At 45.4% G+C, this 20,870-nt stretch overlaps 1 protein-coding gene across 10 annotated transcripts in view; it reads left to right on the forward strand.

Moving 5' to 3' along the window:
- The first annotated feature begins 1,524 nt into the window (after positions 1-1,524).
- TSPYL5 (TSPY like 5) overlaps positions 1,525-20,870 on the forward strand; it is a 43,686-nt gene continuing 24,340 nt past the window's right edge. For 9 of the 10 annotated variants that reach the window (XM_054246746.2, XM_078352650.1, XM_078352653.1 and 6 more), the window contains exon 1: positions 1,525-3,846. In XM_054246746.2, the coding sequence (XP_054102721.1) occupies positions 1,645-2,898 (1,254 nt within the window). In that variant the 5' untranslated portion in view covers positions 1,525-1,644 and the 3' untranslated portion in view covers positions 2,899-3,846. Of the gene's footprint in view, positions 3,847-6,341; positions 6,518-20,870 lie in introns of those variants that run through there. The other variant, XM_078352656.1, reaches the window with a different exon arrangement.

Here is a 20,870-nt window from a genome sequence, read left to right on the forward strand (position 1 = left end):
ATCATACTGGGCCTCTTGCAGGCTATTCTAGAGCTTTTGAGAAAATCAGACATCACTTGTATTAGGCTGGCCTAAAATAGGTCCATCTGTATAAAAATAATTCCTTTTTAAATTGTCTCCTTAAACTTAAGGGTGTATAAAAATCACCCAAGATCTTGTTAAAATTCAAATTCTAATTTAGTAGGTTTGGGGAAAGTTCTGAGATTCTGCATCTTTATCAAGCTTTCAGGTGATATCAGGCTGTTGGTCCACAGGCACACTTTGAGTAACGAACTCCCAGGGGCTTTTGGGCTTCTCTTCACTAGCTGGTTACAAGGGCCTTTTTGTTCCCTTTGAACCTGAAAAGACCACCTCAAAAGGTTTTTCTTTATATTTTTACATTAGCCACGGGTCCCTCAGTATTCATGGTTCTATTACCTCGCTAGAAAGAGCATGGTCCAAGGCTGCCTCTGGGACGATGAGGCAGGCTGTCCGGCTGTTTCCATGCACAGTGTAAGAAGTTTCTAGGGCTTCTGCATTGCCATGTGGAGGCTCTGCTTCTGAACTTCAATCTGCTCCCTGAATAATAATTTCACCTCTGACCACATTCTTGTCTTACTCCAATTTCAAGAGTTCTAATACAGGTCTTCACTTCTACTCCTATTCCTTGAGTGATAGTCCAGCTCTGTAAACTGAGGCAGCTGGGGGACTCGGGTGATGTTCCCAGGCAGAAGAGGTGGTCAGATGGCAGACAGAAGCCTGTTTGTTAAGGAGCAAGGCCGACTTCTAAAGAGCCAGCCGGGTAATTTACAGTGGAACAAGTCTGGAAGGGCTTGCCATTTCCAAATATAAGGCATAGGATATGGAGTCCCATGCATGGGCTTCAGTTTGAATTGTGCTTCCATCCCTTTCTGTGTAACCTAGGGAATGTGCTCGGGTGTCCTGAGCTGCATTTTTCTTATCTGGAAAATGGAAATGATACAAATACCTCCTTCGTCAACTGAGACAATGCATTTAAACCACCTAGTAAAGTGCCTGGCACAAATGATACAAAATACTAGTTGCCATTGTTTTTATAATTTCTACTACCATCCACTACGTACCAAATGGCTTTGAAGCCCGGCATTATAGCATCCACCGTTACGTTCTCTGGAGTTACCAGAGCAAATCTCTCAGGAAAGGGGTTCAAAGAGAGACACACAGGCCCGAGCACTTTCTTCATGACAGCTGTCACAAGAGATAACTGGAGAAGCTGAAGATGTTTAGTTTAGAAAGCAGGTTATGGGGGACAGGTGGTGATGGCTCTTAGGGCTGCCTTGTTCACCAAGACCCTGAAGGCACGATGAGACCGCAGGGAAGAGATGAAAGTGCAGCACCCCTCCCCTCCCCCCGGACGCATCCCCTGGGCGCATGTCAGAAATACGTGCTAAGAGCGAAAGCGAGTCCGCGCGAGAGTTGGGGGTGGGAGTGCCTGCGGGGGTCGTCTCGTGCGCAGCCGCGGTGGCGGCGCCAATCACGGAGCGCATCCCGTCCTCGCGCGACGGTGCAGTCGTACGGTCGTGACGTCTGCGCTTGCCGTGTAGAGACCCGCTCTTTCCCTACAGCGAGCTCGCGTCAGGAGCCGCAGGGTCACAGCGTGGTTTTGAAGCCGCATCCGCCGCCACCATGAGCGGCCGAAGTCGGGGTCGAAAATCCTCCCGCGCCAAAAGCCGGGGCAAAGGCCGCGCCAGAGCCCGAGTCCGCCCTACTCCTGACGACGCCCCGCGCGACCCGGACCCTTCACAGTACCAGAGTCTCGGGGAGGACATCCGAGCGGTACAGGTGCAGGCTGGCGCGGGGTGGGGTGGCCTGGAAACCGCTGCGTCCGCGCAGCTCCTCCGGCCTGGGGAGGAGGCCGCCTGCCGGCTCCCCCTGGACTGTGGCCTCGCACTGCGGGCCCGAGCTGCGGGGGACCGCGGGCAGGCCGCGGCCTGTCCCGGCCCCGGGAAGGCCGTATCTTTCTCAGAGCGCCTGGTCTCAGACACTGTCTTCGTGGGAACAGCGGGACCCGTGGGAAGGCCGAAAAATGCCCCCCGCGGTGGAAACCGGCGTGGCCCTGCCGGGAAGAAGCCTCCAGAAACGTGTAGCACCGCGGGGAGGGGGCCTCAGGTGGTAGCTGGTAGGAAGCAGAAGAAAGGGGCGGCAGGGGAGAATACCTCCGTCCCGGCCGGTGAGGAAAAGAAGGAAGAGAGAGATGCAGGGTCGGGGCCCCCAGCGACGGAAGGCAGCATGGATACGCTGGAGAACGTGCAGCTGAAGCTGGAGAACATGAACGCGCAGGCGGACAGGGCCTACCTTCGGCTCTCGAGGAAGTTTGGGCAGTTGCGACTGCAGCACTTGGAGCGCAGGAACCACCTCATCCAAAATATCCCAGGCTTCTGGGGGAAAGCATTTCAGAACCACCCCCAGCTAGCATCCTTTCTGAACAGCCAAGAAAAAGAGGTACTGAGCTACCTAAGCAGCCTGGAAGTGGAGGAGCTTGGCCTTGCCAGATTGGGCTACAAAATCAAGTTCTACTTCGATCGCAACCCATATTTCCAAAACAAGGTGCTCATCAAGGAATATGGGTGTGGTCCTTCTGGCCAGGTAGTCTCTCGTTCTACTCCAATCCAGTGGCTCCCAGGGCATGATCTCCAGTCCGTAAGCCAGGGAAACCCAGAAAACAACCGTAGCTTCTTTGGGTGGTTTTCAAACCACAGCTCCATTGAGTCTGACAAGATTGTGGAGATAATCAATGAGGAACTGTGGCCCAATCCCCTGCAGTTCTACCTTTTGAGTGAAGGGCCTCGTGTAGAGAAAGGAAAGGAAAAAGAAGGCAGACAAGGTCCGGGAAAGCAGCCGGTGGCAACTCCTCAGCCTGGGGTGAGCCAGTCCAACTGATCCTGCACAAGTCTCCCTGCTGCCTCCTGCCGGACTGTTCCTGGTTGACTACGTGTTTGGCTCTCTGCCTTCTCTTCATGTTGGCCTCTGTGTACTCTAGGCCCTTTGGACTTTAGTTACAAGAATATGGCATTTATGATCATGTTCTTTTGCCTCCTCATAGCCTATTGCTTTTCCATGTTAGTGTCACATGTTATGTGATCGCACCTGGACTGTTTAAATGATAAGCACACATGCTTTAGATCTGTGCTGCCTTTTATCTACATTGCCTGGACCTTGTTCTTGGCTCTGGCCTTCCCTACTTGTCTTTAACACGGACACTCATGAGTCATCCTCCAAGACGACCAGTGCATCCTCAAGCTCTGCTCCTTCGGGCCAGTGACTTGCGGGGCTTTGTGTTCATGCTGGCTATGCATGTCATCTATGCAGGTGTTTCCATTGCCACTGCAGAATGAAGTCAGTGCACATGGTATTGGTCATCAGCCAGAACTTACTGTTCTGTGGGTCTGGGGTCGCCAGCTAAGATGTCACCTACTTTATCTCTGGCTTTGGCCTGTGGTCCTTGATACCCATCCTGCTTGATGTTCTGCAGAATGGCATTTGACTGCTGGGCATGCATGAGGTTAAGGGCAAGAAACAGTATGCCATGTGTTCTATACCATCATGTGTCTCTTCCTGTTTCTGGGGCCTTCTGCTGGTGAACTTTCATCAAGATCTGTGCCATGCCCTGTCACTATCAAGTCATTAAGTTTTGTCTGGGTTGCTATCAGCCTCAGTTGGTTTCCTGGTCAACAAGAACCTCAAGAACTGCCTGTGGACCAAGGCTCCCTGCCAGTGCATGAGACACACACCTACCCTCCCCATCCTTCCAGGAACTCTACTGGCTGCCAGACTGTTGGGCAGGCTGATATGTGTGGACCTGTGTTCACTGTCATGCTGTGGCTCCAGGTGAGGGTGAGGACTGGGCCTATATGGAATCCAGCCAGATATCTTTGTCAGTTTCCCTTATTTCCTTCTAAGACAGGAGCAGAGTGCCATAGTAGGGGTTCTGGAGAGGTTATTTCTGATCTGTGGGCTTCTGCTTGCTTGACTTCAGTTCACTCATACTTCTTATTTGGCTTGCCTGCCTTCCTCCATTTCTCATTTCTTTCCTCTCTTCTCTCCCTTTCCTGGTAGCCTCCTTTCCTCCCCTTCTGCCTTCACCCTTCCTTCCTTCCTTATTCCTTTTTATTTTGTTTAAATAAAATAGAAAAAAACTGAAAAACCATGCTTTTCTACATACAGCTAGGGAGATAGCTGAGAACTTGGCACTGTGCACACATATTAGGCTGAAAGAGAGTTGAGGAAACCAGAAGTCCAAGTGGATCTGCTGGCAGACCATGAACCTGTCTCCTGGGCTCACTCTGCAGTTCTGAAGTTGAAAATCCTTTTCATGCCTAGCATCTGCTCGAGTTAGAAACCCCAAGGCGGCCATGTCATAAACTAGTGTTTACTCGTTTCCACTTTGTTTTAATTCTCCCTAAGACCCAAGTGCCTCCTGCTGTTTCCTCCTCTGTGATAGCCTCTGGCCATCTGGACCTCAGCGTCCAGCTTTCCCGCTTTCAGCAGTCCTTTGCTCTCTTTGCTTCTACCTCAAGTAGCTCCAGGAGTAGGCTTTTGTCTTCAATATGGAGCATCGTAAGCTTCTCCTGGGGGATGGGGATGGGCAGAATCTGTTTTTGATGTCCAGGTTATTTCCAGTGGATGTAAAAGCAGAGCTGGGCCCTTCCCTCTTTTATCCCTGAGGGTGGGGCAGAAGGACTGTATCTACACCTGTTCTTCCTACCTTCCCTTTTGTTAGGGAGGCCTCATTCTAAGTTCCTCAAGCCAGTCCTTGACTTAAAGTTGTAGCAGGGGTGTGCTAGATGGGGGATTCGGAGCAAAACTGTCTGGTAGGCATGAGCCTGGTACAGAGCAGGCCTGGAAAATCAGACAGAAATGGCTTGAGATGCAGCAGGGGAGCATGCCTGTCTCTCAGTGATCTCCCTAGCTTAGAAAAGGAGAATTGAAGGGGTTGTGAATATGGACAAATAGGAAGCCTAGTTGAGAGTGTTCCCAAAGTTCTGTCCAGTCTCATCATTAGTAGATTTTATAAGCCACAGAGACAAACCAGAAGCAGAATAGTTATACTTTGGATGCTTTCTTTTTTTGTTCTAGGTGTGGCTTTGTACATGTAGAAGAGTAATGCTATATGCTGCACATTTTGCCTTTAAAGTCTTACCAGTTTCCCCATTTTAGTCTAATGAAAAAATAGAGCTGTGCAAGTCTGCTTTTTGTTATTATTATTATTTTGCTCTTTATTATGGACATTTTCAGACATGCACAGAAGTGGAGAGGAATTGGACCCCATGTGCCCATCACCTAGCTGCATCACTTACCAATTACGGTCAACCTGGTTTCATTTGTATCTTCCTCTTTCAACCTGTGTTGTTTATTGAAAATCCAAGCCACTATGCCAGTGCAACTGTGACTACTTGGGGAGATTGGTAGTCTTTTGGTGGTGATAGTGATGGGGTGCACTATCATAATCACATCAGGTCTGCTTTTTGCTTTTATTGTTAACGAAAAATTCTGGAGATGGACCTTAGACATGTGTTTTAATAATTAACAAGGAGCCTCAAAAAGAAATGAGAGGGATTCTTCCTTTCCCTTGTATCCACAAAACAAGAGAGAGCCTGTAAAACTTTTTCAAAAATTCTGATATGATAAGGTACTTGAGACCCTTCACGAGAATGTCAGTCTTTTTTTTCTGTGTAACATGAAGACTTGCCGTTAGAATTGTTATCAGCTTGTAATGGTCTCATAAGTCTGGTTTTCGAAGAATAATTTGGAAATTGTTGCTGTGTTCTGTGAAAATAACCTCCCCAGAATAATCAGTAACTGGTTGTTGTACTCAGTAATTTGACACCCTGTTAATAATGCAGTTATTTCTGTGTTCCTAAACAGCATAAATAGTTGTAAGTTTGCATGCATGATGGAAAAATAAAAACCTGTATCTCTGTTATATTTGTGATTTTCAAAAAAAGAATTGGAAGATTGTTAAACAGAGTCTGGGCAGTTGAGAGGATATATGCATTGGCCTAGATAAGTGATTCCCAAGCCTCAGACCCTTGCGTGACTAGATACACAAAAAATACATAAAATTTTAATTTCTAGGCCTTTTTCCCAAATATTGAGATTATATGATTCTGAGAGGAAGTCAGGTAGCTTGGTTTTTAACATGCTTTCTAGTTGATTCAGAAGCACTGAAGTCCCATTAGAATAATCTAGATTCTAGTGGGAATACAGTGCTTCTCAAATTTTATAGTGCATCTGAATTGTGTGGGGAATCCTGTTAAAATGTGCATTCTAATTTGGTAGTCTGGGAAGGAACCTGAGATTCTGCATTTCTAATGAGCTTCCAGATGATGACAGTGCTGGTGGTTTGTGAACTGCACTTTGAGTGGAAAGCGGGGTGACCTTGAAGGCCCTTTTAAACTTGCGTAATGATGTTCAACCTTTGTTGCACACTGGAATTGTCTGGGAAGCTTACAGAAACACTATCAGAGCTCCACACAAAGACCAACTACATCAGAATGAGGTAAGGGGAAGTCCTGGGTATAGATATTTTTAAAACTTCCCAGGTGATTCTTGCATTTAGCCAGAGTTGAGAACTACATCCTCTGATGCTGTTCACTTCAGATCCATACGAAGGATCGTTTCCCATTAATCAGGAGAAGCAGTGGCAGACCATTGAGTGTCACACTAAGTTGCCCAGCAGAAAATGGGCAATATTAGAGGTGGGCGGTTATTGACAAAATAAAATTGGTTTATATGATGAAGGGTTTTAATAAATAGGCAATGTTCAGGGCATAGTAGGTGCTCCAGTGTTGAATGAATGAATTTTAAAGCACTGTTTATATTCTGGGCATTTGAATTTGATAATTTGTGAAGTGGGCCACATTTGTTTCATAAGGAAATCTGTATCAGTTTATTGGGGCTGCCATAACAAAGTACCACAGACTGAGTAGCTTAAACAACAGGAATTTATTTTCTCAGTTCTGGAGGCTAGAAATTCAAGATCAAGGTATCAGCAGGGTTGGTTTCTTCTGAGGACCTGACTTGGCTTATAGATAGCTTCCTTCTCTGTGTGTCTTCACGTGGTCTCGGGTGTGTGTATATCCTTATCTCTTATAAAGATACTAGTCATCTTGAATTGGGGCCTGCTTTAATGAACTCATTTAACTTTAATTTTCCTTTAAAGACCCTGTTTGTAAATTCAGCTACATTATGAGGGTTTGGGGATTACGACTTTAACATACAGATTTGGTGTGAGGGCAGGGGCAATATAACCCCTGACAGCATCTTAACTTGTATTCTTATGACACATACGTGCCTCACATGTTATGGTAGTTAATTGTTTTGAAGCATATCATATGCCAGGCACTATTGCAGGTGTTATACAATTAATATATTGAGTCCTTAGGACAAATTATAATTATATCTAATGAGGGGATGGGTTGAGGAAATGGGGTAAAAAAGGTTGAGTAAATTATCAGGATCGTGCTGGTAATGAATGAGCCAGGCTTTAAACTCAGGCAGTCTGGTTCAAGAATGCACACACATATAGCTCTTGACTCAAGTGGAAATTATCTTCAGTTTATCAACAGTATCTTTATGTAGAATGTCTTAATTTTGCATGTTAAACAAAATTTAAACCCCTGGAGTTGTTCTGATATGTGGAATGCAGAAAGATGGAGAGTGAACCTTCAGGGTTCACTCAGAGTCTGCTTGGATTATGACTTGGGAGGGGCTCTCTGCCCAGTTCAATTAAGTTTATGCACCTGCTTCCCTGTGGGTGCGGGGCCTCTGTTGTCTGGGCCCTCTTTCAAACATGTCTCTTCAGTTCCTTGAGCAACCCATTCAATCTGGGATTTACTGATTCTCCATCGGCTCATTCATTCATTGCCTCTTATATGAACCAGTCTCTAGTGTAGACATTGGAGATAGAGCTATGAACAAATACAACTTTGAATTGTTCTTCCTTCACCTGCAGCCCCCTACCCTGCCCACCAACCCACCCGCCATAGATTTCAGTCTCTTCTCTGCTTTCGCCTGGGATTGACAATCTCATTTTTCTAGTTTCTTGCATGGGGCTGGTGAATGCTTTAGATCCATATGGGTTGAAGAGGGGGCTAAAGGAAGCCTCCCTCACACTTGGCCTTTAGGTCAGACTTCACAAGGCACTCAGGTCTTCCATAACCTGGAGAGGGAGAGCCTCTTGGGTCATTCTGACTCATCTTAAGAGTCCTTGGCTCCCCTTTTAGCTTTGACTTTTATTATAAAAAATGCTCTTCTGATTTCTTAACTGTTACCTTCTGAGCTTTTTTGGAAGTGTGGTAGGTTAGTGCTAGGCTATAGGTGGGGGAGGAGAGAAAAATACAATGGTCCTGCCACCCTGAGCTTACCAAAGATCTCTACCAACTTTGGAGTATTTCTTCTTGCACTTCGAGTTTCTTCATTCTAGTGTACTATAGTGATTTGCAAAAGAGGAAAAGACACACTGCCCTAGGGAGGCGTGTTGGAGCCACCTAGAGAAGGAACTTTGGCCAATTCACTTGCCCCTCTGAAGATTCAGAAAAGTCCTCAGCCATGGGGAGCCACTGTTACTGATGGGCAGGGTCATATTCCTTAGGTGTTGGGGCAATAAAAAAGTAAAGCATAGGCTTCCAGTCCATGGTTTCTGTCTTTATTTGCCCTTAGTGTCTTCACTTCTCCTTTTGGAATCTTCACTATATTTCACTGTTCGGGGTCACACCTCACTACTGCTCATTCACTTTCACCTGAAACTCTGGCCTTGGGCCCTCCTGTCAGATGTCCAGCTACTGACCATCCAGGGCTCGAGCCTTGAATTTCTCCTCTCCCTCTGTCCTGTGAACCTGGTCCTCAGCTGAGGCTTGACATACTCACTTGAACCTGGGAGGGGGAGGTTGCAGCAAGCTGGGATTGTGCCACTGCACTCCACCCTGGGTGACAGAGCAAATATAAGACAAAGTAGCTACCATCTGTGTGACAGTTCATGGTTTACAAAGCACATTACATTATCTTGATTATAACAACTATCCCATCAGAAGGCTCAAAGAGGTTACATAACCAAAATCACAAAAGTAGTAGAGCCAGGACTCAAACTTGGGGATTCTGATTCCAATGGTAAGCATGTGGCCCAGGGCAGATGTCTGGCGCTACCAATCTAGACACCTTTTTTTCCACAGAACCTGTATTTAACTTTCTGCACAGCAGATTAGCCAGTTGTGGCCAATCAACCTGAGTTGGCATATGAATGTGAAACATTTTTACCATCCCAAACTACAGCATGTATGTGAACATAACTAGGAGCCGGACCGACTTTACTCAGTGGGGTGTGAGGCTTCCTTCAACTGCATTGTTCAAAGGTTAGGATTGGCTCTAGTTACAGTATGCTTGTAGATGAGGGCTGAGTACAGTTTTTGGCCAAATGTATCAACAATTGCATATAAATGAATTGGAGAAGGGGAAATTTTGCTTTTATAAGAAGAAGTCTGGTAATGGGAGGTTGTCAGGTTGTAGGCCTCAGCAGCTCAATGATATTAGGGATCTGAGTCTGCCATCTTGTCTTTACTTCCCTTGGCTTTACCCTCACGATTTCCCAACTCCAGGCATCACAGCCTTACCCTACTGCACTTAGAGGCAGGAAGAAAGGAGGAGGGGGCCTTCTTACATGTCTCTGTTTTTATCAGGAAAGACCTTTTTCAGTAGTCTCTGGTGTATTTCAGGAGACCTATGTCAGGTCTTTTGGGGCAGAAATGGGTCACATTTCCTATAATCTACCTCAAGGAAATCTTGCATTTTCTAGTATCTCTCATGGGGTTAGGGTTCTGCCATCTAGAAATAAGGAAATTTCAGGGGCTAGAGCTAACAGGCTGTCTTCAATCACCTGTAGTTTTATCGTTTCTGAGATAATTTTGCAGACATTGAACACCAGATAACACCATGCACCTGCCTTTTCCCCCAGGTCTCCCAGTTACCTTGTCTAACATGAAGGCTTTACCCTGTGCTCAGTGGTTTGTGTCTCATCTCCTCTATTACATGGTAAATGCTTTTCTGACCAGGCAGTGCCTTTTTGGTTTGTGTGTCTCCCACAGCACTACCTCAGGGTTCACTCAACATTTGATGTGGGTGATCAATAAATGCTAGTTGAGTAAATGCAATACATCAGTGAGCTTTCTAAAATGCAAATTTGATCATGTCAACTACTGGTTAAAACCTTCAGCAGAATCCTAAAGGAGCTCATAACAGGCCCTCCATTATGTGGCCTTACCTTTTGTTTCTTCCACGCTTCTTATCACAAAAACTTACAAATATTCAGAAAAGTACAATGACCACCTATATGCCTACAATTTAAGTTCAGTGATTGTGAACTTTCTGTCATATTTAGTTTGACTGTTTTTTGTGTGTATATATGTTTATTCTGCTGAACCATTTGAATTAGTTGCGTGATGCTTCACCCCTAAATATTCAGCGTGGATCTCATTAAAAATAAGGATACTAGCCAGGCATGGTGGCAGATGCCTGCAATCCTATTCTCTTGGGAGTCTGACACAGGAGAATCGCTTGAACCTGGGAGGTGGAGGTTGCAGGGAGCTGAGATCATGCCATTGTGCTCCAGCCTGGATGACACAGAGAGACTCTGTCTCAAAAAAAAAGAAAAAAAATAGGTTACCACATAATGACAAGAGCACTGTAAGACTGGAAATTGATTCCCAAATACCATCTAGTATCCAGTCCATATTTAGATTTCTCTATTGTTCCCAAGCTTATCTTACCCTATTAGTTTTACAATCAGGATTGAATAATATTCAGGCATTCCATTTGACTGCTGTATCTCTTTAGTCTTTTTAAAATCAAGATAACCCCCCACCTTTAAAAATTTTCCCACTCATGACATTGACGTTGTTTTGGCTGGTATTCTGGTATAAGAAAGGTCTTTCATCATCTGGCAGGGAACTATATTTTCTCCTAAAAAGGCAGTGTAAAGACTTAATTCTGTCCCTTTAATCACCTATTTTCAGCATCAGAAGTCGGTATAATAATAACCTCCAGTGGTCTCAAGTAAGGGGATGATTTCTTTACTGTCACTACAAGCGTTAAATTTTTGTTTATTTAATATTTACAGTCAATTACAGTTAACTGTTCAGTTGACCTATATTTTGGCCATAACTGACCTTTACCAAACTCCTCTCATCCTTGTATCTAACTATCTCCCCTTGCCATCCTGCACTGCGCTCCAGCCGGTACGAACCATATCTGGTTCTCTGAACAGTCATATTTACACAAGCCATTTGCTCAGCAAGAAAGCCCTTTCAGATACAGCTCAGATATACTTGTTCTGTGCTGTTATTTTTAATGTTTCAAGGCTGAATTAATCCTTCCCTTTTTTTATTTCCACAATGTTTTGTGCACACTTCAATCTGTAGTAACAATGTAATGATTTGTACTTACCTGTTTACCTGCCCGCTCCCACCAGAGACTATGTGATCCTTGGATCACAGAAGAATAACAACAAACAGTATGTGTTAATCATTTTTGTATTCCCACAGCTTAGTGGCCTACACATAGTAGGTGCTCATTAAGCAATGAATGAATAAGCAAATGAATGGTCCTTAGAAATTGATGAAGGCATCAGTGACAAACTACAGAGAGGTTAGAAGAGCCCAGGAGTAGAGACTGGGAATAACTTCAAGTGAAGGAGAAGCATGAACCTAATAGAAATGGATTAAAAGAGATGGGAGAGGGAAGCTATTACCTGCACAAAGCCTTGGGCATAAAACACAGTGGCACCAAATCACTGTCACATTGGAAATCAGGTAGGGAAATGAAAGAGAGCAGGAAAGCAAATGAAAAATATTGGAAATCTACCATGTACACTGCTTTAGTAATGTTCTGCAGCACATGAGTCTGTGATTGAAAACAAGAAAAAGCAAAGCCAACGTGATTCTGGACAGCAACTTGCCCAGGGATGTTTCTCTCTCTATATACACAGATGTGTATCTATAATCTGCGATCTCCTAAGAGGTCCCTTGAATTTAAATGACTCCAGAAAATTGAGGTAGAACAAAAACAATCTCTAAAAGTGGTTTCACTGAAAATCAAGCTGGACAGGAGGTTAAACCTGCAGAGTGGAACAGAGTGAGTAAATCCAGGGGAAAATTACTTTGAGCAAATAGACTGAATTCCAAGACTAAGTGGAAAATATGGTCATTAAAGCCCAGTGCTGCTTTTCCAAGTGCTGCAGCACTAGATGATTTGTGAGACAATTCCGGGCACTTAGAGGGGGACAAGGGTGCAAGATGAGGCATTTGGAAACCGGGCACCTTCTGGAGGTGGTTATGATTATAGGGCAGATTGTCCCTAAGGAAGCAAGGTTGTGGGGCCCCAGCATATCATCAGGAGATTTCTTCATCTGCTTTGAAAACCTGTCTTGCTACTAGTGCAACCTGTGGCTTGAGGACCATTTATTATCCTTTTAGCGTTTATGTGAGGGACATTGAGTCCCTGCAAGCTTACATGCCATTCTCTCAGCAAGAGATCTTATCTGACTTTCAGTAAAATGCTACTCCCACTCCTGCTGCTCACTTTGTACTCCTCCTTACAGCTCCTTATTCTTTTCCTTGATAGGATTTACGATTCATGATTATGATTTTGTCTCTGAGTTTGTTTCTTCCCTTAGACTGTAAGCTCTTAAAGATCTTTGCTGCTGGATCTCAAATGCTCACACATAGGAGGTCTCTGACAAATATTTTGGACTACTGCAAGTGTTGATCCTATGAGCCATGGCCAATTAAGATGGTGGGTGGGCCATGCCTTGGGGTTGTCCTTTGGCAGGAGGAGATGATCCCTTCCTAATATACAGGGGGACTGGGAGAGTCCATTTTATGGAGTGGGTACCACATGCCAAGCACAGTGCTAAGCACATTATGCACATTATCGCAACAATTCTATTATCATCCTCATTTTCCAGATGAGATAAAAGATCTCAAAAAGGGTTAGGTGACTACTTGCCCAAGGTTACCTAAGTGGTAATTTCTGGAGCTAAGGCTAGAGGCTCTTAGCCGTTATTCTGCACTGCCTCTCTGGTAGGGGTTTGCAGAATGAGTCTGTGAGTTAGGCTGACATTGTGCTCATGCCTTCAGGAAGGAGGAAGGACAGTGTGTGACTGTAGATAGGTTCCCAGCTCTCTAAGAGGTGGCAATCACTGTGCCTAATCACCAGGGAGGGAAAGTGTGTGTGTGTGTGTGTGTGTGTGTGTATGCGTGCATGCACATATGTGTTTGGGGCCATACCTAGGTCTGTGTCCAGGAAGGCCATGAGAGTGGCCAGCAAGCCAGCTTTGACTGCCTGCTGCTTGTCCTCAGGCCCACACCACCCTAAGGCTGCCAGGGCATGATGCACACCCACTCAGGGATCACTACCCACCGAGGAATTGGGTCCACATTTTAAAGGCTCCCAGCTGTGGGCAGTTTGTGGGAAACAGAGTCCCTGCTGGTCCAAAACAGCCCAGAAGGTGGGGGCCTTTCTGAATAGAGGCATTAAGCAGATGGTTTGATGAGGCTGAGTCACAGCTAGCATCAGGCTCAACAAAAGGCAAGAACAGCTCCTAAATGAGGGATTTGTTTGTGTACAGGTCACGTTGGCAGGCCTGCTGATTAGAAGCTGTTCTTTGAGCTCCAACCTCCCACATGGACAGCAATCCCTATCATTTGTCTTGTCTTGGAATATGAAAGATGTTGAAAAATCAAATCAAGGTTTCTTGATATTACCATGGGAATGTGCTTTCCCCTTCGCAAAAAATTAACTGACCTTCTACTCCACACAGGGATTATGTGCAAAGTAAAAAAGTTAGGAGTTAACATTTATTGAGCACCTACTACATGCCTAAGTGACTTATATATATCGTTGTTATTTTTATTTTATTTTTTTATCATAGTAAGCTTATGAAGTCTTCCTTATTACCTACATTTTATAGTTAATTACACTGAAGCTTTGAAAATTAAGAAACTTGCCTAGGGTTACTCAGCCAGAATTCTGTCTGACTGCAGTCTGTTTGGCTCCCAAACCTCTGCTCTCTCAATTATAGCATACCCTCCCTCCTAGAAGAGGGGAGACATAATTACTCCTGTTTTTAACAAGGGTGATATGAATCAGTTAGAATGTTTTCAGTTGCAAGTAACAGAAACTGACTTAGGCCCAGGAATAAGGACAGGTACTATTTTTGTGATAAGGAATCTGGAGATAAGTGATCCAATGCTTAGTTTTAGCTGCTCCCAGATTCTTTCCTTCCTTCCAGTCCCTTTCCCTCCAAAATTTTTGGATTTGGCAAAGACTTTTTGTCTTCAAACTTGTCTCATGGCCCTGAGATGACTGCTTCTGTTCCAGGCATTGTATCCTCAAATACAGTGTTCAAAACAGGAAAGTTGGGAAAAGGAGCAAATGAGGACTTCTCCCCTACAACCCTCTCTCTTTTACTGAGGAGGAAAGTACTTCCTGAAGCCTCCCAATGGTCTTTGCTTTATATCTTTTTGGCCAGAAATGAGTCTTCGCCCTTAGACAAATGGCTGGCAAAGGGGGCTGTTACTGCCATGACTGGCTTGGGCTGACCAGGACTATTTCCCTGGGAACTGCAAGGAAGAAGGAACATTGCCTTTGGATATGCACCCGCCACACAATCCTAAGGCCAGGGGCTCAGGAGGCTCCATGACCACCATTGCTAGAACACCTGCAGAAGGGAAGATAGTCAACATCTATTCATCAATTCCGACAGCTTGCTTGTTTAGTACCTTCTGTGATCTCAGGCATGAGTTAGGTACCATAGGGTCGAAGGCCCTGTAGAATACAGGCTTGCACTTACTGTTTCATCTAAATGGGAAGAGTAGATAGATAGATGATACAGATACAGACATGTGTGTGTGCGTATAGATATGTGAACAGTTCAGTGAAAACATGAAACAGAAACTTAACAAAAGCCAGCATGTGACCGAATGGTCATAGGGCCCTACAGCAGATTCTTCTTGGAAAATTTTGTGAGTTTCTCTGTCCTACTCATGAGTCAATAGAAGCACTTTAAATTCTTGTTAATCAATGGGATTAATTTTGTATTTTCTATTACTATTATTTCTTTCAAATAAAATGCATATATTAATATTTCTCAATGATTCAGAGGCTTTTGTGCCAAGAAAATTATTTTTAGGTGTTAAATCAATGTTGCTGGCCTCCTAGAAAAAGTATTCAGTGCTTTGGCAAGAGATGTGAGCCCCAGCTATGAATTTAAGTATCAGCCCTGGTAGCTTTACCATGTATGGTTGACTTTTTTGCTGGGTTCCCTATGGATCTAAGCAGTATGGAAATCAAGTGGTGGCACCTTGCATTCAAGTTAAGCATGAACATTTATTTCAACAGTTACGTTTGAGGCATCTGAATAATGCAAAATGCTACAGCAGCTGCCAAAACTTTAGTTTGGCCTCTGACTAAAGACAGTCTTCTCAATCTGGACCAGTTTCTAGCATAATCCTGTGAGCAGATGAAACACAAGCACATACTTTCCTGATAATTTTGTGTTGATTCTATAACAATTTGGCTAGGAGTAGTTGTCATCATTTGAAACCAGCAATCCCCTCAAATAGTGATTGCTCTAGACCTCCAGATGGAGAACCTCCCCATAGCCCAGTAGCTTTGCTAAAATCACCATTTGGGAGGCCATTCTTTTTGTTGTTGGACTTTTGTTATATTGTCCTCCCAGAAAAGCTGATCTTATTTATCTCAGCTTCTTCTGAGTTGAGGGTTGGGGGGAAACAGGGAGAGTCATTCCCAACATGGTATGCCCCATGCATTTCTCAGCTCTCTTTTCATGGGATTGTTCTAATTCGAGTTGGGTGTAAGGGGTTTGCTGCCTCACCCCACCTTGTTTGGTATTTTAAATGCTCTTTGGCCCTAGTTGCGCTTCGACATGGTGACCCAATCCAGCTTAAAAAGAGACAGTTTGCCAGTCATCCATGGGTAGTTCTCATTCCCTGAGTGTTCCAGTAGCCCCTGGGTCAACATGCAATTGTGGGAAAATGATATGGATCTCTTAGCTAAAGGCAAATGGTAAAATGCAGATTGCAGAACATGCCTACCTTGTAGCTGGCTTTAAGTCTGTGTTTGAAAGCCCTGGCCTTCACAACCAAACTGAAACTCCAGCTGGAATCAAGAAAGTGCAATGGATATGGACGGTGGTACAAGGGACCCTGGCTGGAGTCACAGGCTTTGGGTACCTGATGGCAACACCACATATTCCAGAATGGTTGTCTGCTAAATGTTTACTAGAGTTGGGACTGGAGCACAGAGTGAAGGGAACGGAATATAATAGAAGTTTGTAGAGTTTGACAGCTCAGACTTGGAGTTAGGAATATCTGTGTTTATATCAAAACCCCGAGAGCTACTAGCTAGCGTGTGGAAACTGGAAGGTTACTTAGCTTCTGTAAGTGTTTTTTTTTTTAATCTGTAAAAGAGGAATAAAAGTTTGGAGTTAGATGGAAGTTATAAAAAAACAAGACTCAAATTATGTATAGAACTGAGAAGTCCAGGGGCAATCTGGGTTTCAGACAGGACTTAATCTAGGGGCAGGTACTTTCCTCCTTGTGGCAAGATGGTGTCTCAGTGCTCTAGGCCTGCAACTCTTACCCTTTCAGTAACTGTAATGAAGCATAAAAGTATTTCTTCCTTACCAGTACAAAAAAAAAAGTCCTGAGATTAACTCTTGGCTTATTAGGTCATTATGAACACTTGAATCAATTGCTAAGAACTGGGTCACTGCCCAAGCCCTGGGGCCAGGAAAGGGGGCAGCTCCACCCGAGTTACAAGAACAGACAAAAGGAAAGGGATGATTTTTTTCCAAATGAAAATAAATCATAGTGCTAGTACCAGAGGAAGCGGGATGGATGCTGGGCAGGCCAAAACAATAGATGCCTGCTGAAGAAGCACTCCATTCCCAGGTCATCCTTGTTAATAAGGAAGTGGGAGGGACAAGAACCAAAGACATTTATTTATAAGGATCCGGACCAGGGTCAGGCATCAAGCATGAGCAACTCTCTACCCTGCCTTTCTACACAGTATCACAGTCTTTATATGGTAGAAATTTGGTTGCAGCTTCTATGTGACATACGTGTGCTTTAAACTCTCAAAGCCTCAAACTGTGCTTAATTACTATGATTATTTTCTTAAGGTTTTGGTATTTTTCCTCTGTATATCCGATGTGCCTCTTGGCTACAGATAATCCAGACAGTGGTTGCTGTCTGTGTGCATGTGAGGCTAGAGTCCAAAATGTGAGGCTAACGGCCACTACCGACAGATGAAGCGGCTTCCTCAGGGGCAGAGGCACAGGGTCAGGTGACACAGGCTGGCACCTCGAGAATCGGGGATGGGCTTTTCCTAGGAGCCACAGGGTTCATACTTTAGGGAGGCTTGGGAGCTGTTCAATCTCTGCACAATGGCTCTGTTCCTCTGGGGATAACCCAGCACAGGATACACCTCATGAACGAGGGTGGCAGTGGGATACACAGGTGCAGGGGCATCTTCTAACCCTGGACGGTGCCACTTAAGGGATGGATGTAAGACTGATTGTATAGGTGACATCCCTGAGGCTCAGAGAGATGGCAGGGTTCACTTCTGGACAGAGCAGCACAGCACTAGAATGAACATATAACACTGGGGAAAAGATTGTTAGTGAGAAATGCTCCACACAAACTCATTTCAAGAAGGAGTCAGAGAGATGGACTGTGCTTGGTGGTGGTGGTTCGGTGTGCTTCCCTCTCGGCTAGGCTGGGCTGTGGTGACAGGAGACGGGTACGGGGAAATTAAGAGAATTTTAGATGCATTGCTCAAAATGTAGGGGATTGGAGTGTCCAGACTTTGATGTGGGGTTAAGAGAAAAGGAGAGCCCTCATGGTGGGGCATAAATGGGCTCATTAGGTTGGAAGGGGTGGCTGTCCAAATAATTCCACCCACAAGTCCAAGCAGAGAGCCTGGGCCCAAGCAGAAAAGACAATTTCCTTCTTTAGCAATCAAAGGAATCCAGAGGATGTGCCCAGCCTTGGGCCAGAGAGAGAAGGAGAAAGAGGGAAAGCTTTGCTCTGAGGATGAGGTTTAGAGTGGAAGGAAACAAAAGACCACCCAGAAAAGGGGGCCTTTTCCTGTCCCAAGGTGGAGACCCAGGGGATGGTGCACAGTTATCTCAACCCTTTGAGTGCCTGTTATTCTCATCTGTAGTCAGGCCTAGCTGTGTATTTGAGCCAGCTGTTGCGGGGATGGAGTGATGAAGTGATGCTCAGAGAAAATGTGGGGCCAGCAGGGGCAGCCCAGCACTCAGGACTGAGGCCTTCAACAGGGAAGTCTTCTCTTCCTCCTCTTCCTGGGGTGGTGGCAGCTGGGAGTTAGCTGGAGAACCAACAGGTAGCATTATAGGAAGCTCCTGTAGGCCCCTTCAGCTGGTTGAGGGGCTCAGCTGGCCCCATGGCTAGGGATAGGTTGGTGTCCTATTTCCTGCCGGCCACTGTGAGGTCCTCCCAGCCCCCTACCCCAACCACATACACACCTGTAAACGGTGGAGCATTCCAGTCTCCAGCCCTACCTAGAGGAGCGATTTGTTCTCTGATTTCCATAGCACAGAAAAGAAAAGAAAAAGAAAAAATATCCAGAACAAAAAGTAAAACCACTTTAAACAACTAGGAGTTTTGTTTGGTTATCTGGAGAAGGGTATGTGCTGAGGGAGTGGGAAATGAAGGGTTCTTCATCCCTGGAGAATCGAAGTGAAGGAAAAGTCAGTTTGAAAGTGGCTCCCAAGATGACACAGAGGTCTCAACCCAGAATAAACTCCAAAAGCTATATTTTCAGTACAGAAAAGGAGGGTTTCCTAATGGAAACTTTGGCAGCACTCGTGCTTCAGCTCTGGCTTGGGGCAGTGTTGTGCTGCTGTTTATTTGAGACAAGGTGGTGGGGAGGGGTCCGTCTTGCAGTGTGTAGTCTTGGCAGTGCCCGGGCTCTCCCTCTGTTCTGTTTGGGAGCCTGGCCCATTGTGGATCCCTTGCTTCTGGCTCCAGTGCCAAAGGGTTCCTGCTGCCGTGCATCCCAGGTACCCACCATATGCTCCCTTTGTCTGTAAGAGAAGGTGCTGCTCTTTGCACCTGCCTCTTTTCCAGGGGGATTTTCTGCCTCCTGCTTGCACAGTAGGCATGTGGCCATGGGTGGGGAGGGCAAGGGGCTGACTGGAAGTGGAGGTGAAGGGTGAAGCCACAGGAGGTGCCATGGCACTTGTCTGCTCGGCCCCCTTGCCTCCGTACCCCCATGATGGTCTCCTGAAGCCTGGAGGCTCCACTTTCTGGGCTATGCTTGGACCTGGTAGGAAAACCATGGTTGGCTGTGTGAGAATGGCAGAGTATGGTGGGCCTGGGGCAGAGTGGTGGTGGTGGCAGAGGAAGGAACAGGGTGGTGTTGGGGTAGCCATAGGGACACTGGCTTTGCAACAAGACAGATGTGGGTTTGAATTTTGGCCCCAGCACTGACTGCTGATGACTTTGGGTACATAGCTTGACCTTTCTGAGGGCCAGTTTCTTGATCTTTAATACAGCCATAATCATACCTAGCCCAGATAAAGGCTCAGGACCTCCTGTGCTCCACAAAATATTGTGTGATTTTGAAAGCAATGCCTAGGCCATAGTTTAGGGAAGCCCAAATCCTTCTTCAGAAATAGGGCTTATGCTCATGTGGAGTCCTCTGTCCCAGCTGCCGATGGGAGCTGTAGCCTGTTTTGCCACCATCAGCCCACACTCAACACTCAGCTCCTGCCTCAGTTTCCACAAAACCCACTCACAGCAAGCACTTTGCAAGGTTGATATGCCTTATGGACAATCTGGGGATACTGAATAAACAGCACATTGTCTCATTCACAGTTCCTTCTCCTCTTTCTTTACTCCTATCCTCTTAGATTCTCAGAGTGCCCAATTCTTCCTCTATGCACAGGGTAATTCCACTCTCCCCATGTTCTGCTCCCAATATTGCAAACCCAAACTTCTGGAATTGCTTAACAGATTTCACCAGATCTAAATGTCTCTAAAAACAGTGGAATAGAAAATAACAAATCTACCACTGATAGTGCCTATTTCATAGCATTTTTATGAGTATTAAATAACGTGAAGTAATACTATCACCACAGTGACTAGCACATAGTGATTAATAGTTATAACCATTTGAACAAACCAGGGGTGAGTGTATCTGAGAATCCAAGAAGGATATTGACACATTGGTGGATCAAAGAACAGATATTGGGGTCAACATATTTTGCTGTAATCTCACCAGCATTTCTACATCTTTTTTTTTTTTTTTTTTTTGAGACCGAGTTTCGCTGTTTTTACCCAGACTGGAGTGCCGTGGCGCGATCTCGGCTCACCGCCACCTCCGCCTTCTGGGTTCAAGCAATTCTCCTGCCTCAGCCTCCCAAGTAGCTGGGACTACAGGCGCGCACCACCATGCCCAGCTAATTTTTGTATTTTTAGTAGAGACGGGGTTTCACCATGTTGACCAGGATGGTCTCAATCTCTTGACCTCGTGATCCACCCACCTCGGCCTCCCAAAGTGCTGGGATTATAGGCGTGAGCCACCGTGCCCAGCCGCATTTCTACATCTTGTTGATGCTTTGTGAAGTGGGCAATACAGGGAGACAAAGTGACTGGCCCAGATTCACTAAGGGGAAATGGCAAGTGTTTATTATGGATCAACATGTGTGAACTATAGTGGGAGGGGGTAGAATGGGGCAGAGGGAGAAGTTGATCAGCAAACTCTATTGGGACCTCTGGAGCATACACAGCCACAGAGGTGTCCATTTATGG

The sequence above is a fragment of the Callithrix jacchus genome, chromosome 16, assembly GCF_049354715.1.
Source record: "Callithrix jacchus isolate 240 chromosome 16, calJac240_pri, whole genome shotgun sequence".
NCBI classification, from domain to species: domain Eukaryota; kingdom Metazoa; phylum Chordata; class Mammalia; order Primates; family Cebidae; genus Callithrix; species Callithrix jacchus.